An 18,088-nucleotide genomic window follows, 5' to 3' on the forward strand; every position below is an offset into this window, starting at 1 on the left:
AGGTCAGGAGATCGAGACCATCCTGGCTAACATGGTGAAATCCCGTCTCTACTAAAAATACAAAAAATTAGCCGGGCATGGTGGCGGGCGCCTGTAGTTCCAGCTACTCGGGAGGCTGAGGCAGGAGAATGGCGTAAACCCAGGAGGCGGAGCTTACAGTGAGCCAAGATCGCGCCACAGCACTCCAGCCTAGACGACAGAGCCAGACTCTGTCTCAAAAAAAAAAGAAATTCAATGTACTATACAGATACTATTTGGGTAATTTACTTTATATAAGTTATACCCCACTAAAATAATATAAAAAGGATATTTGTTGAAGACTCATCTGTTTGCTAAGTTATACCCTAAGCCCCTGTGTTCAAGACCCGTTATACTGCTTTATAACAGCCAGTGAGATTCCAACCCACACTCTGTGCATAGCCTGTATGCAGGTATACAAAAAAACAAGAATTGTGTTGATAATTTGGACTCCAGAGTTTTAGCAAAAAAATACTGGACTGATTTTAAGAAGTATGTAGAGCTCCTCAAGGCTATGTATACGCAAGGAGTATGGTGTAAAGATTCCCCAGTAGGAATATGTTATGTGTATGTTGTTATGTGTGTGTATGACATTGCTCTATTTGAGGTCAGCGCAGCCGTCATGGGTGAGCTGAGTGCCGGGGGAATAACAAGTAGTAAACATGGCAGGGTGATGCCTAAAATTATCCCCTATATGTACATTTGCCAAGTTAGAAAGAAGCTATAGACAAGTTTCCTATTACCTGCCTCCAGGTATCTTCCTCTTTCCTTCCCATGCAGAATTCCCCTGGGAGGGGAAAGGAAGCTGGAGAAGCAAGAAATGAGTTCCACACAAGGTGGTGTAGGACTGAGGAACAAGTATATGGCCATACTCTCTTAAGAGCGGCTTACTTCCAGGGCACCAGGTGTGTCTGACATACAGTAGTTGTTTATCAAACGTGAAAGGGCTCTTTCCCTAAAACAAAATCTCTATGTCCCCACTCAAATTCAGCACAATCAATCAGACAGGCAGTTATTTAAAAACTAACTTGGCACCCACTGAGCTCTTTCCTGGCCCCTGCACCACGGCTGGTCAGTGTCACCAGCCTCTAGTTCCATTCTCTTTCACACCTGAAGCTCCAGAGCTTGGGTCCACGCCTGTTCACACTTACCTTCCGCGTTTGCCGACAACAGTGCTAGTCCTCCGATTCTTATTTTCCCCTTCAAAATCTCGCCATCTGTTTTTATCATTCTGTTATAGTCTATGTATTTTTAAATAAAATATCTTTAAACTTTTCTGGAAAAAAGGCTGTACGGTAAGGCCAAGCATGGTGGCTTACGCCTGTAATCCCAGCACTTTGGGATGCCAAGTTGAGTGGACTGCTTGAGCCCAGGAGTTCAAGACCAGCCTGAGCAACATGGTGAAACCCACACCCTACTAAAAACACAAAACTTATCCAGGTGTGGTGGCACACGCCTGTACCTCCAGCTGCTTGGGAGGCTGAGGTGGGAGGATAGCTTGAGCTCAGGAGGCAGAGGTTGCAGTGAGCCAAGATCACACCACTGCACTCCAGCCTGGGTGACAGACAGAGGCTCTGTCTCAATAAAAAAGGTTGGGTGCAAATTAATAACATTTAAAACATGGGGAGTACTCCTCACTACTCAGGAAATGTCCCACTTACTGCTATAAGCAAACATACAGACTGAAGAAACAGCAAGTTGTTTACCACATTCCATGCTAAATGCACTCTACAAAATACAAAAATTCCATTTACTTGGTTATTTCCTTGTGCACTCCCAGCTGCTCGAGACTTTAAGGTCTGGATTTTCTCAAAGACCAAGTTGACTTTCCTTTTAGTAGCATCGTCATTATCAGCACTTCTGAAAAAGGGACAGCGGAGAAAACAATGAGGGACAAACCCATTGGTCTCAGAACAATTTACATGTCATGACACACACACACACACACACACAACAGGCACTTTAAGGAGATAAACTGCAGGAGCTGTGAATTCATTAAAGCCTCAGACAAAATCAGTGTGAGAGCAGGATGGACGGTGTCTTTTTTTCCAAATAAATTACGTGTTACCACTCAATTTGGGACACGGTTCCCACTTCCAAATATGTGAGAGGGACATAAGCACATCCTCAGTAAGCTTGGAGAAGACATCCAGTGAACATCTAGTAATCTGTTGTTTGATTCAAATGGCTCATGTCCATTCCAAAAGGAATTCTCCTTTTCTTTGAAGTGGGTTTGTGTGTCTCTCTCTCACACACACAAACACACTGTACACTTAAATCTTACACTAAGAATGATCTACAATGATCTTAATTTGTTTAACCTATGTTTAAAAAAATAAAACCCCTAAGCCAAGATTGTCAACATGGCAGCCCTTTGTCTGGGCTTTCACAGCTAACACTGAGATACTAAGTTTTATTAACTTCTACCACACTCCCAGCAATTAGAAGAAAAAGATTTAAAATAAACTTCCTTCAACAGGCATCTCCCACTAAAGTCTGTCTTACCGATGTCTCAATAAATCATGTGCCAAAAAATACATACATAAAAGAATGTAATGAATTTTGGCCGGGTGCAGTGGCTCATGTCTGTAATCTCAGCACTTTGGGAGGCAGATGCGGGTGGATCACTCGAGGTTAGGAGTTTGAGATCAGCCTTGCCAACATGGCAAAACCCTGTCTCTACTAAAAATGCAAAAATTAACCAGACATGATGGCGTACACCTATAATCCTAGCTACTCGGGTGGCTGAGGCAGGAGAATCTCTTGAACCTGGGAGGTGGAGACTGCAGTAAGCCAAGATCATGCCACTGCATTCCAGCCTGAATGACAGAGTGAGACTCTGTCTCAAAAAATAAAAAAAAATAATGAATTTTAGAAGTCAAAATTTCTTCTACCTTAATCTTAACACGGTAAAGTCTTCCACAGGGAGATACTAATAACCGGTTCTTAGCTAGATTAATCTTTAGGGTTACTTTTTTTTTTTCCTTTTCAAAAGATCCCCTATCTTATATTTTGAGCCTTACTATTTTGTTAGCTCTAAAACTGACAAATAATTGTAAGGCACAATACAAAAACATACAGTATTTTGATACCAATGAGGATTTGCCAAGTGGCTGGTTTTCAGTCATGTAGGCTGTAAAGCTTTGTTTTTGTTTTGTTTTTTTTCTTTCCTTCTTCTTAATCATATCTGATGAGAGAACTGAAACAGAAACTTCAAATCCCTTGCTCGAGTTCCAGCACCGTTGGTATCTAAGTAAGGGCTGAAACCCTGATTATTCCAACTCAACCACCAAGATAAGCATGGAAAGCACTGCTTTTAAATGACTCACACATGCTTTAAAAATAATGGAAGCAGGGGCTCTTGGCCAATGTTAACTCTGGGGAGGGGAGGTGTTCTTATTTGTAACTTCTAAAGGACTACCACATTGCGTGGAAGAACTCAAGGTGACGGCAGACTCCATTCAAACCTGAAGAGTAGACACTCTTCCTATCTTTGAATTTGCTTTTGAAATAGTAAAGAGTCATTTTTAAAATGTATTCATTTTGGCCGGGCGCGGTGGCTCAAGCCTGTAATCCCAGCACTGTGGGAGGCCGAGACGGGCAGATCACGAGGTCAGGAGATCGAGACCATCCTGGCTAACACGGTGAAACCCCGTCTCCACTAAAAAAAAAAAAAATACAAAAAGCTAGCCGGGCGTAGTGGCGGGCGCCTGTAGTCCCAGCTACTCGGGAGGCTGAGGCAGGAGAATGGCATAAACCCGGGAGCTTGCAGTGAGCTGAGATCTGGCCACCGCACTCCAGCCTGGGCGACAGAGCGAGACTCCGTCTAAAAAAAAAAAAAAAAATGTATTCATTTTAATTTTTAAAGTGTGGTGTACTTTCCTACACACCCCTCCCAAAACCCCCACCCCATACCACACAAGACAAATGCTGTCATGAAAACCCCAGCCATTGAGTTTTAACCCTCCAACGGCTGGCACAGGGCAAAAAAGGAAGGTAAGCATTAAGCCCTCAGAAAAGGAAATTAAGAGTCCCACCAGAAACAACAATACTTTGCTCTTTCAGAGGGAAAATCACTAACCCTTCTTTGAGGTAATTGTAGAGAATCTGCTTAGCTGTCTCCTCATTGGTTTGCTGAGTGAGCTCTTGCTGGCCCTTTAAGAGATCCGGTGTGGCCTGGAACATAAATCCTGTTGTTAGACCTTAAGGATGAAGTTCCCAGAGGCCTCCAAACACAAAACAATTCCTCCAGTGAGCATCCTCCTTAGAGCCAGTTACAACATTTACCAGCTTCATAATCTTGGGGAAGTTACCTAACTTCTCCTCGCCTCAATGTTCTCACCTGTAAAATGAGGTTAATAGGTACTACCTGCACAGCGTTGGTGCAATCCTGTAATATATAACAAATAGTGCTTAGCACTTAGCTACATTTTTTTTTTTTTACCATTTTATCAATATCATTATTTTTTATTGTTACTATCAAAACACTAAATGTACCACTTAGATTCTATCACTTGATAATTAACCTAAATGAAGATTAACCTAATTTTTCAGGCTAGAAATTAACCCAGTCACTCAATTTTATGAGGAAAATTAATATATCTACACAAACCTAACCATTCAGCCTCTGTGTAGAAACAAATTCTGCATACTTTCAGATTTCACGCATACACAAACAGAACAACTGAGCCTCTCTATAGCATCTGCCAAGTTACTTTACAGAGAGATCTCAATGGGAATCCAGCTGAACTTCAAAGCACCCAGAAAACTATACAATTGGCAGTAGGACATCGTGATTAGGACACAATTGGATAACGAAACAGATCAGCTGTGTGATTCCTGATACAAGATTGAGGATGTGTAATTCCTATGGCCTCATGCACCATGAGTACATCATTAGATTATTTAGAAAGAAGAGGAAATTTAAAAAAAAAAAAAAAAAAACACAGGAATTGCACTAGTGTTACCTGAGTATTCGAGGCCGAAGGAAATGTCTTCACAGAAATTTTCTTGGCACCAGAATCAGGCGAAGTTGCTGCTGCCCGGTTCTGTAACATCAGCGTGGCAGTGGCTGTTTTCACCTCCTCCTCCTTTTTACTCTGTGCACCAAGGGAGGGCGCACGGGTCACTGTACCTTCCTGAGTACCTTTGGTTTCCAGAACTTTCCCAACTATATTCTGCTGGGGAGGCCTGGAGTGGGCACATGGAGCCCCGTGTGCTGCTCCCTGCAGCTTTGCAAAGGTACGGCCCACACTCTGTTTCCCACGGCGCTCCTGAGACAGTGGCCGCTGCGGGCACACCTGGGAAGGCCGGAGGAGGTGTTCGCTTGACTTGCCCAAGTTCCTACTGAACTCAGTCAGGTACTCAGAGTTCCCTTGGAGGCCAAAAGGAAAGGCGCTATCCACGCTTCTGGATCTTTTCCTGTCATCTGGATTAATTCTGTTTCGCTTCCCAGACCTTCCTCTTCTCTGAAGCCCAGGTTTTTGATCAAATTTTTCAATTAACTGATCCACACCAGGAATTGATCCCGTATCAATATCCCGTCCAGTTCCTGGCAGGAAGGGGATATACCTTCTGTTTTCATGACGATTGACGTTGTCAGCATGGATGGCACAATCCTGATCATCCAGTAAAAACCTGTACAAAGAGTTGGCAGACGTGGGAGTTGTCGATGAGGAGGAGGACCTCCGGGATCGAGCTCCATCCAGGACGGGTCCCGCTGAATCCTGTCGCCGGAAGGGAAGAACATCTGGCCTGGTTTTCTTGCTTTCGGGGTGGGCATGTGGGCTGTGGGCAGTCAGGGGTCTCCCGCTAGTGGAAAGGGCCTCCTCTCCCACCCTCTCCTTGGTGCAGCTCTGAACGTTTACACACACTGAGGTCTGCTTTTTAGGGTCCTCTATGACCACAGAGCTGCATAAACGAATAGCTGTCACACCAGATTTGGCCAGGTCTTCCAAGGAGGGACTGGTGGGCTGGGAATTGCTAGGTTTGGGAAAGCAAGTCCAAGGCTTCTTATTATTGATGCCTTCTTCTGTCAACGTTTTTAGCCAAGTACTCTCAGGAGGCTGGTGATTTTGTAAGTTCAACTCATTCTTTTCAGGGTCATAGGGCTGCAAAAGCTCTGGATGCCTCTGAAAGTTCAGCATGTGAGATGGCTTCATGGACCCATCTTTGCGATCTAGAACTCCATTCTTGCCTTCATGGAGAGGGGGCTGTTTCAGGTTTCTTACTGGGCTAGGCTGGGCGTATGGGTTTTCTGGAAGCTGCAGTTCTTCACTGTTCTCCTTTAGCACAGAACCACTGCTGGAATGTAGAGGCAGGTTATTTATCACTGGAGGTGGAAAGGGTGGTCCATTTTCAGAAAACGATGTGCCTGCTAGGCACCGTTCTGTGTTATTCAGGACAATGTAGGGGTGACCATCAATTCCCTGGACCCGAATACTGACACCGTAAGAGCCTGCCTTGGAGTTCTGGGAACTCCTCGATTTTTGGGTATCATCACTTGCGAGTCTCAGATGGACCCCATATTCCTGCTGCACATGTTGATATTCACCAAAATACAGCTCCATGGTTCACTGTTCCAGCTACCAGGGAGAGATGGGATAAAAAGAGGACATTAGGTTAGAATTACATCTGTGTAAATGAAGATTGAAATAATTAGGAAGGGGAAACTTCAAAGTTCAAAGAAAACAAGACATTTTAAACAGCAAAGACACCTCAGAACCAAGTACTGAAGGGCAGCCCTCAGGTGACCACGCAGGACTTTCTGGATGCCCTTCAGCCCATGTGGTCACTGAGTTTGTCAACACTGGGCTTGAACCCTGGCCTGAGGGCAGACAACCGGTGTAATGACCTGACACCTTTGGCATAACTTCGTTATTCTGACTTCGTTATTCTGTTTTGGGCTGTTCTGGTTGCCTTTTTCTTTTTTTTTTTTTTTTCTGTTTTTCTTTTTTTTAAGTTTAGTTGGTTTCCTGAAGCTTTATGCTGTTTATTTTTAACCAACAGGATGTTCCACTTACCAGCATTTGAGAGTTAGGTACTTTTCTATAAAAATAATTAAGAGCTAAGGAATTCTAAAACTCACCATTTTTCTTTGTTACTCTGTGGTTCATTTTCCTCTCAAAACACTTTCGGACTTTTTTATGCACAATCTTGCTTCAAAATCTTTAACACTACTATTTGAATATAATGTTTCCAACATTTTTACCATGAGGAATCAGTTGTTTGTGAGACTGACAGTGAAATTAAATGATTATAAATCATTTTCAATCTTTTCTTCTTATCAAAAAAAAGTTCAATAGCACATTGATCTGGAAAATGTTATTTAAAAAATGAAGAACACTCGGGGCTCTGTATTTTGTGATGGGTCCTGATGCCAAGAATAGTCGCCATCGCCTTTCTGGTGTGTGGCCAACCTTGTCAGATGACTACAGACAGCTCACCAAGCAGGATGGCCACCCTGCCTCACACTCCGAGGTTCCCCACCAGAAATTCACTTGTAACACTGCAAAACCGCAACGGCAAAGGGACTCCAGGAAGAGCAGTAGCAACTGGTCACAAACAGCAGCTGTCTCTTTTTCTTCCCCTCCAGTTTTGAGAGACTTTTTGAGTTTTCTTTCTATTCTAGAGTCAATCTACTAGCACATTTTCCAAGAAAATCATCTATTCCATCCAATTTTCAAATTTATTTGCAGAATTTGGGTAGGATAAATCATTTCATTTCCTTATTATCTAATGTTGTATTTTCTTCTTCTATTTCTTGATTACACTGGTAGAATATATCTGTGTACGTATTTTTAAAATTGTTTCCCTAAAGAACTAGCTCCTGGATTTATCAAGCTTTTCTTTAATTTTCAACTTTACTGAGTTCTAGTTTGATTTTTATTATTTCCTTTCCCTTTCCTTTGTTTTATTTTGTTGTTCCATTTCTAAGTCCTCGACTTGCTTTACTTGTTTATTTTCATTCTTCAATCACATAAATGGTGATTTGTAACTAAGTCACTTAAAAATTATGTCAGCTCCTACTAACAGACTCCCACATAGCAGCTTAAGACAGGAATTCTTCCTCAGAGATAGGAAGTCCAGGGCTGAAAGAGACCCGGGATAAGGAGTACCCCTTCTATCTTTCCACCCATCTTCTTCAACATATATTAGACCCCTTATGATTACAAGAGAGTTGATCCAGCATCACATAGGCCAAAGGCTTAGGCCAAGTGACTCAACCTTCTTTTTAAATAGCTTTCCTGGAATCCCCATCTACCAATAATCCTTTATATCTTATTAGTGAGAACTTAATCATATGGCCACCCCCAGCTGCAAGGGAGATTGGAAAATAGGGTGCTTTAGCTGCTCATCAACATGTAACAAAATCAATGTTCTGTTAGTGAAAAGAGAGAGGAGAATGGACTTCAGAAAGGCAGCAAACAGTTTTTACCTCAGTAATGTTTCTATTGCTATTTTCTAGGTAGTTTCTGTTTGGGATTTTGATTTCTGCTTTGACCCAAGATTTGATTTTGGGAAAGTTTTTGCATATGTAGTATTTTGTTTCTGTGCTCTTTTTGTTTGGAGGGTCTTTATTTGTAAATGTTGCTAATTTCTACCTGTATTGTGGTCAGAAAATGAAGTCTCTACCATTTCTTCCTTTTTAAATACATTGAGCTTCCCTTTGTGAGCAAATATACGGATAACGTTTGTCAATGCTTCACGGGTGCTAAGTGTAGTCTCCATTTTAAGGGATAACCTTCAAAATCTATCCATCTGTACAACCTTAATAATTATGTTGTTTGTCTCTAGCACATCTTTACTTGGTTTGCCTCTCTGTTCTTTCTTGGGGCTTCCTGAATATATTCAGTTTCCTACAACTAGCATAGTGTTGTCAGTTTTGCTTGGTGATAATTCTTTTAAATCTAAAACATTTTAGATACCATCATTTACCATTTTAAAGATAGGAACAACTCAGAGAGGTACATTCATCTGTAATATTTATCATTATCTCACCAATTCCAAATATTTCATTGTCAGCTTTCATTTTCAGTTATACTGGTATTTCTGAATAATTTATTTTTTAATCAAAGTAAAACAATATAAGTGAAAAACCTACATTCTTCAGCTTCCCTTCCCTGATCCTGAACACAATGCCCAGGAAAAAAAAAAAAAACAAAACAAAAACTGCAAATTTTAGCTATTTCTTCTAATATTTACCTCCCTTTTGCTAAATAATATTCCTGCTGTGATTCCTTATTAGTTCTACGTAGGATGGATGCTACACCATACATACAAGTCTCTCACTTGGCTAACCTACCAATAAAAAAATCAAGAGTCAACTATTTACATTATTATGACAATATAAATATTCACTAAAAAGTTATATACTATGGTCTTACCGAACTTTTCTTATAAAATTTTTACTTTTCTAGAGTTAATGATTGAATACTGTTTTACTTGTCTTTTCCATATACCTATCCTTAAATCTTTCCCTCAACTATATTACATGTGTTAGATGCTTATCAGTATTAATTTCCAGATGACCAAAATATCAGGTAATTTGGTCATTTGGTGACCTCTTTTTTACAGTCTTCCCTCCTCCTGCCCTATATTGGGGTCTCAGTGCTCTCTTCCTTTTGTGCTATATTATTTTTCGGGTTTCATGTCTTCCTCTTTGTTAGTCTACCCAATTGGTCTGATAGAACACACTTCCAGTAGTTTTCTAATAAAAAGTCCAATGAAGAAAAATATATGACTCCTTGTATTTTGAAAAATGTCTATTCTATGCTTACTGTTGATTGGTGGTCTAGCTAGACATAGAAGCCAGGTTAGAAATAATTTCCATGCTATTTTTTTAAGCTTTGCAAACTTCATTATCTTCTACGTTCCAAGGATGTTTTTAAGAATTCTGAAGCTATCGAGGCCGGGCGCGGTGGCTCAAGCCTGTAATCCCAGCACTTTGGGAGGCCGAGACGGGTGGATCACGAGGTCAGGAGATCGAGACCATCCTGGCTAACACGGTGAAACCCCGTCTCTACTAAAAAAATACAAAAAACTAGCCGGGCGAGGTGGCGGGCGCCTGTAGTCTCAGCTACTCCGGAGGCTGAGGCAGGAGAATGGCGTGAACCCAGGAGGCGGAGCTTGCGGTGAGCTGAGATCCGGCCACTGCACTCCAGCCTGGGTGATAGCGAGACTCCGTCTCAAAAAAAAAAAAAAGAATTCTGAACCTATCATTGTACCCTTTCCTTTGTGTGTGACCTGTTTCTGTTCCTCTTAAAGCTTTTAGGACCTTTTCTTTATCACTGGTGTTCTGAAATTTCATAATGGCATACCCAGGTGGGGGTTTTATAAAATTGGGCAAAGTGGACACTTTCATAAAACATAAGCACATAATATATATATATGCTTCCAATTTGGAAATTCATGTCTTTTGTTCTATAAAATATTTTTGCAATCTTTCTGTGATAATGATCAGATTCCTATTTTATTTTGTTCTTGGTTTCTGCATGTACTATAATAGCAATGTTGAATTTTTTAAATCAGATTTTAATTTTTCATATTTCTTTTCTCTCCTGCCTTTATTTCCATCTTTTTTGTTCTACTTTTGAGAGATACATCTTCAACAGGTTTTAAATTCTGGTATTTAATTTGTAATACTCAATAGCTCTTTCTTGTTCTCTAATTGTTCCTCTTTCATACATGTTATTATTATTTTGGATATGAAATAGCTTCTCTCTGCAAGGATAACTTTTCTCAAAAGACATGTTTTCTCTGCTTTCTGCAATGCACCATCTTCTGCAAGGTTGCTCTTTTCCTGTTTTGGCCCCTACCTTTCATATTGAAGGCTTTGGTGATACACCTGATGAACCCTGACTGCCTGATCCTATTAAAGAACGAAGGACCAAAGCAGATTGGTGGCTCTGCACATGTGGAGAGGACTTCTTAGTTGGTGAGTGTCAATTTTAATGTGAAAGAAAAAAGTATTCCACTGAAGAACCCACGCATTTCAGTTATCTGGGGGCATTTTTTTCTGGAGTTGTTCAATTTCTCAAGGAAAGAGTCTTCCACTTCACTGCTGGGGCTGCACATGCCTGGTTGCTGCCATTATGGACAGAGCAGAAGAGTGACCAAGCTCCCAGCTGTCATCAGTCTTTTAGTCACCTCCACCAACACCCCAACACCATTCCAGTTCCATTTCTCCAGAGAAGAGACCTCCAGGCTGCTACTGGGGTCGGGAAGGGAGGCAGGGACAGGGTGTAGGGTCTAATTATGCTCGTTTTAATAACTCCCTATATTTGGCGTGTCTCTCTGGCCTACTATGGTAACAATGCCTTCCCACTTCTAAGCCTCTCTGCGGTTCTGCAGACAAAGCACCTCATTTCAGCATTTCAGTGGGCACTTCAGGTGGAGGGGTCTATCCCTCGGCCAGCCCAGGGACCACCCCTGAATCGCTGCAGGAGTTGCCACCAAAGCCTCCACTGCCATTTTTTGCCTCTTGCAGGTTTAAACATTTTTTTCTCCCCTTAGTATCATTTGAGTGCAATTTTGAAAAGGATAAGAACTTCTAAACTTATCTGGTTTAACAAGGCTACTAATATCATAAAACAACTCAATACTAATGACAAGTACAGCAAGCCTGCCTTAGACTAATGAAGTGATGCATGAGGGCTGACACCAAAATAACCAGGTATGTCTTAACCCCTTTTTCTGAGCAGCACTGGCATATTTTATTCGCATCTCTAGAAGTCTTCATATTTGTTAGTTTCTAACAATCTTTTTAAACAGAAGAAATTTTGTGTGTGTGGTATTTACTAAATGGGGTTATGTCACTTACCAATAAGTGTCATAAGAAAAAGTCCGTTCTTAAGCTCACACTGACTTTACAATGAAATATTTCCTCTTTTATTAGCAAAATTCTTGTGTAGGATTTATGGTCCTTTAGCTACTCCTACTACAGTCAACACTAATTACATTTCAATCTTTGAATAGAGCCACCTTGGCTTAGTACAATCTTAGCTCCCTAATGGTAAATTAATCCACATATTTAAATTTCATGAAACATCCACAATTTACATTTCCTTGACAACAAACCTCAATCCAGTATTTTCATGGAACAACATTTCTCAGCTGGGCACTGGTGTCTTAAGCAAATGTGGATTTCCTTCCCAATCAAAGTGTAAACACTGAATTAATTAATGAATTTAGGGACAGCTGTTCTCCACTTGCAGGCACTGGGCCACGTTTACAATCCTAATGCACACCACAGACACGCTTGCGCCGTCGGGGACTAAGCCTAACCAAAGGCTTACATAATTTGGCAGTAAATGCTGATCAATTGCCAGGATGCAACATTGTGGCACTTGGCAAATAAAAGTGGTGTTTTGGAGTGGAAATAATACTTTACGAAAAGACTGCTAAATGATGATAATTGCTTTAGTTAGCGAGATCAATGAGTGTGTTTGTAAGAACAAAGGGCTTAGCTCTTGGAAGAACTATGAACATATGCCAGATAGAAACATTTCCTCTCTCTGGGCCATCACATGTTATCAGCTGAGCATGGAGATTAGTCACGTAATGCTGGTCCACACATCCCCACCCCACCACTCGAATTCTCAGTGGCACCTCCAGAACCTGCATGCATATTCACCAGCCATTCCAGGGGCCCTGTGGCTACTGAGGAAATGCAGCCAGGCAATCTGAAGTCTTTACCTTTATGCTGTGACTGGCCCTTGCCTCCAAGGACAAGAGTCCCCATCAGCCAAGCCAGGCTGGCCCAAGCAATCGGCATAGTATCTAGCATGGGGCAGAGACTCTAGGTATGTTTGCTTCGAACAAGTAATTCTATTTTACCACACAAATCACTTAAAAGATCATCTAACACAGTGGGGAGGGAGCTGATGAGTCTCAGTGCAGTCTTGAGCTTAATTCTAGGAAATAAGAATTGATCCACCAACCAAAAAGTAATTTCCCCTGAGTGGGATCCTGTGACTGCCTCATTTAGAGAGAAGATACTGCCAGTCTGATGATAAATACAAGTTAAAACCTCTAAACCTGGGGTGTCCAATCTTTTGGCTTCCCTGGGCCACGTTGGAAGAACAATGGTTTGGGCCACACATAAAATGCACTAACACTAATGACAGCTGATGAGGTTTAAAAATAAAATAAAATCACACAAAAAAATCTCAAAATGTGTTAAGAATGTTTACAAATTTGCTTTGGGTGCATTCAAAGCCATCCTGGGCCACAGGCAGCCCACGGGCTGGGGCTTGGACAAGCTTGCTCAACAGTGGATAACACATTTACTCCTAAACGATTTGTCTGTGGAACTAGTGGAAAGACAGAATTTTGCACGGGGATATTCATATTAGAACCTCAACTAGATGAAACTGAAAGATCAGGGTAGAGAAAGCCAAGATTGGCTCAACACATATGAGTTTCAGTGTATTCCCTAACATAACAGAAAGAGGCAGTCTTACCTAAAGTGAGCTTTCACGTTTTCTCTCTACATGTTTTGTAGTACAAATGTAGGAAACTGACCAAACTCTTCAGATTTCAAAGGAAGTATCCTTGTATACAGTCAAACCTTCAGAACTCCCTGGGAAAACAATTTCAAAAATAAACTTGAGGTTTGGAAATGAAAGCAGAGTTGCTGTCTGTTTTACACAGTTCAGGATGTTTGAATCTTTTTAAATGAACCTGACAACTACAACTTTTCTATTTGGGGGAAGAAATAAACTTTTCATATTGAGTGCTATAACTACCCCCTAAACCCACCTTGTACAAAAAGGAAGATGGCAAAAAAGAAAAGCCTGTAAAAAGGCTCCTTTTACTAGGGTTGGAGACCTAGGAGAATCAACCAGGAGTCTGAAAATCTGGAGTTAGCTGTGCGCACTGGCTCACGCCTGTAATCCCAGCACTTTGGGAGGCCGAGGCAGGCAGATGACCTGAGGTCAGGAGTTCGAGACCAGCCTGGCCAACATAGCAAAATCGCATCTCTACTAAAAATATAAAAAACTAGCCGACCATGGTGGTGGGCACCTATAGCCCCAGCTACTTGGAAGGCTGAGGCAGGAAGAATCACTTGAACCCTGGGAGTGAAGCTTGCAGTGAGCTGAGATCATACCATTGCACTCCAGCCTGGGCAACAGAGTGAGACTCTATCTCAAAAAAAAAAAAATCTGGAGTCACTGGGACTCAACTCATCTGATCCACGTGGCCTGGCCCTGGGAGCATGGGTACCAAGTGGCTGTCCCCCAAGAAGCCTCCACTTCCCCCTGAAAGTCTACCCCCCTCACTTCCCTATGGATGGGTCCCACTTCTCTTGCCCACTTCTCTTAACTGATTAGCACATATATCACCACTTAATTTATGGTGTTCATATGTTACCAACTTTTATTATTTTTTAATTTCTATTACTTTAATAAATCCAGTGGTTTGTATTTTATATTCTTCATGGTTACTGAAAAAAATACAGAATTCATGTCCCAAAAAAAGTGTTAGATAAGGCATTCATCCTTTACACCTCTTGAGCCTTAAAATGATTTCTGAAAGTTTCTCCCACCAGTGCAGAGCTAAGCTACAAAAGTTTACGGTTCTGAAGACAAGCAATGGCACCTGACTCCAAGATGCAGAAGCAGGAAATATTTCTGACATGTGGCTCAAGTCCAGTATTGGCTCTGGACAAGTTCTTTAATTTCTCTGTTTTCCTGTCTCTAAAGTCAGACTGTCGGTGATGACTTCATAAAGTAATTAGGAAAATCACATATTGTATGCTAAATGAAATGACAGGGGTCAGCCGGGCAGTGGCTTATGCTGGTCACCCCAGCACTTTGGGAGGCTGAGGCAGGTGGATCACTCGAGCCCAGGAGTTTGAGACCAGTCTGGGCAACACAGGGAGACCCCATCTCTACGAAAAATATAAAAATTAGCTGAGTGTGGTGGTACACGCCAGTAGTCCCAGCTACTCGAGAGGCTGAGATACGAAGATCAGCTGAGCCCAGAGAGGTCAAGGCTGCAGGGAGCCATGATCACACCATGCACTCCAGCCTGGGTGACAGACTGAGAGACCCCGTCTCAAAAAATAATAACAACAGGGATCTGAGAAAGAATTCAGTGTAGCATTTATGGACACAAGAAAGCTGGCTTTGTTCATAAAATGTTTTTAAACACTTATGAGGAAAAGACTAAAAACCCCACTAATTCACCAACCAGCATTAACCACCAATATCCTGAAATAATTGATTAACTAATTAAGAAGCCAGAGGGCTGAGAATCTAAAGTACAATGCTATGTCCATAGTGGAGATTTAATAAATATTTGTTGGGTGAATAAATGAACATCTTTATACTGCCATATACATAGAAAACCTCTCAGAGATAACAGATTCACGCCGTTTGTGCTATAGTTTCCTCTACGAAGCCTAAATCCAAATTATATCAATAAAGGGTTATTATCGTTTTCTCTCTAAGCGCAAATCTGGCTTCAGAATCCTCCTCAACACTGCACCCTGCAGTCACTACCAATTGGTTGGTGCCATCCAAATGCACTTGTCATCCCTGACATATGATACTTACTAAACCTACACCGAAACCAAAATGTCCAAGAAATAAATTCCCCTCCAAGTCAAGTGGAGTTTTCTTAGATTTCTCAGTGTCGTCACCGGTAATTGTGTAGTCAACTCGACACTGAAAAGCTACTCAAACTCAGGGCATATCTTATGCTCAGGTTCACACTATTGTCATTAATACCATTAGACCAGGCTACCAAGAGGAAGGGAATATTTTTGCAAGTACTCAACAAAAGAGGCTTCTGTTCTTACACTGTGCAGCCACACTGTTTGTTTGTTGTTGTTGTTGCTGTTGCTCACCTACTGGAGGCAGCTTCTGCCTCTTCCCTGGCATTCCAGCGCAGACCAGCACCACACAGCTCAGTACAGGCTCTCCAGCCGCGGCCTCTCTGGTAGATTAGTTTTGTCCCAGCAACCACATTTTAAGCCTTTTCTACTGATTCCGAGTCAGACACACACATCATCCCTCCACAAGGCCAGCCCCAGTGCTTTCTTTGTAGCCTCTTGTCTGATGAGATCCTCACAGCACCTGTTTTCTCCACTTTAGCGATGTGAAACTCTGGCAGGTAATTTCCTCTGAGGCCTTACACCTGGGCCAGGGGCAGCACCAAGATTTACACCCAGACTCTGTCTCTAAGACCCGCACTCTTTCTTGAGCAGAGACCACATGTTTACTTTTCTGCCTCCCACAGTTTGAATTCAGCTATGCTGACATGGTCACTGGAGGACTGTGGACCATAGCGTGTCACTATGTCCCACGGCACCGGTGTGCCAGCAAGACAAGCTCTTACCTGTCAGAGCTCAGTGGAAGTGTCACTCCTCAGCCAGACCTTCCTCCTTGCCACATTTCTGGCATCCAGAACAGTGTTTCACATAGAAATGAATGAATGAATGATCTAATAAATCATGCTCAATGCACACAGCTCTCTGAACTTTGTTTTAAAGTGTGAACAATGTAAAAGAAAAAAAAAAAGTCAAGGTTTTCCATAACAAATACCCATCCTTCAGGCATCTCCAGCCCGAATATTTAGAACTATCTAAAACATGAGAACCAGATCCACAGCCTCACGGGGGCTTTCCTTCCCACCTCCAGCCTCCACGTCACAAGGTATGTATGTTCCAAAACTAGAAATTAGGCCCTGGGGTTATCAAGCATCTCTTACGGGAGGCATGGGGCGTGTGGAATTCCAGCAATGCCAGCCCTAACAAGCCTGGTTCCCGGAACATCCTCACAGACGTGTGCAAAGTGAATTCCAAAGCTCAGTATTCTCCCTTGGAATATGTTGTACTTTCAGCAAAGCATCTCTCTCTTCTCCGTCACTCAAAGCAACAGATCCAATCAGGGAAAATTAGTCACTTTTGTCCTCATCAGTGAAAGGGGTGAGGGAACGTGCATCATGAGCAAATTTAGCGAAATGACTGCAAACCCAGAGCCACCGGGGAAGCGTCCATGCCATGCAGCCTTCCCAGCTCCCTGAGGGTCATCAATTCACAAACGAACCCAGTTTCATAAATGCATGAGCCAGTTGTTGCACGGGTCCCAAAGAGACTATGCTATAAATGACAGGCACCTGTATTTGTCCACAGAAACCTACTCCATATTGTATAGTGTGGCTATTAAAAACATGGAAGATAACACTGCATAGGCACCCAAAATATTTAAAAATAAAATCAAAATAAACCTTCTGAAATATTTTTAGAAACCTAGCAGCTTGCTACTTGTATAAATTCAGGTTCTCTGCTGTTGTTAAAGACAGCTATTACCTGCAAAGGTGATGACACCAGGGACCTCATGCCCCAGTAAGATCGTCCTCTCCAGAATTCTCTCAGATGGGCAGCAGGGGAAGGCTACCCAAACCCAGAAGTCACCCCAAACACGCTGTGCCTTGCTCTCACCAGCACCTCAGGTACTTGAAGAATGGCCATTCGTTTAGACATTGTGAGCAGTGCTGTGGCCCTTAGCTCCCTCTCTCCTTCCTAAAGCACCCTCACCCCATTCCAGCTTTCATCTTCTGCCCCAGGCTCCCTGGCATCATAGATCTATGTAGATGGGTCTGTTAGCCTCAAATTATATGTGGAAATGAACTGGGTAGAAACACATACACTCAAAGGAAATGTGTGAAGGAGAAGGGCCATTCATGTCTCCTTTCAAAGCATGACTGTGTCTCCTGGCCAACAGCTGCGTCTCATCCCTGTAATCCCAACACTTTGGGAGGCCGAGGCAGGCGGATCACTTTAGCCCAGGAGTTCCAGATCAGCCTGGGCAACATGGCAAAACCTTGACTCTACAAAAAATACAAAAAAAAAAAAAAAAGCTGAGCATGGAGACACATGCCTGCAGTCCCAGCTATTCAGGAGGCTGAGGTGGGAGGATCACTTGAGCCTCAAAGGTTGAGGCTGCAGTGAGCCATGATTGCACTACTATACTTCAGCCTGGGCAACAGAGAGAGAACCTGTCTTAAAAAAAAGAAAAAAGAATGTGGCCTGGTGTGGTGGCTCACACCTGTAATCCCAGCA

At 42.2% G+C, this 18,088-nt stretch overlaps 1 protein-coding gene across 1 annotated transcript in view; it reads right to left on the bottom strand.

The window, feature by feature from the left end:
• Positions 1-18,088, bottom strand: part of CGNL1 (cingulin-like 1) — a 135,373-nt gene that overhangs the window by 111,791 nt on the left and 5,494 nt on the right. The window contains exons 2-4 of the mRNA XM_011940571.1: positions 4,986-6,602; positions 4,100-4,194; positions 1,773-1,878 (exon numbers count right to left, since the gene is read on the bottom strand). Coding sequence (XP_011795961.1) covers positions 1,773-1,878; positions 4,100-4,194; positions 4,986-6,587 — 1,803 coding nt within the window. The 5' untranslated portion in view covers positions 6,588-6,602. The remainder of the gene's footprint in view (positions 1-1,772; positions 1,879-4,099; positions 4,195-4,985; positions 6,603-18,088) is intronic.

This window comes from Colobus angolensis, unplaced genomic scaffold (assembly GCF_000951035.1).
Source record: "Colobus angolensis palliatus isolate OR3802 unplaced genomic scaffold, Cang.pa_1.0 Scaffold19, whole genome shotgun sequence".
Lineage (NCBI taxonomy): Eukaryota > Metazoa > Chordata > Mammalia > Primates > Cercopithecidae > Colobus > Colobus angolensis.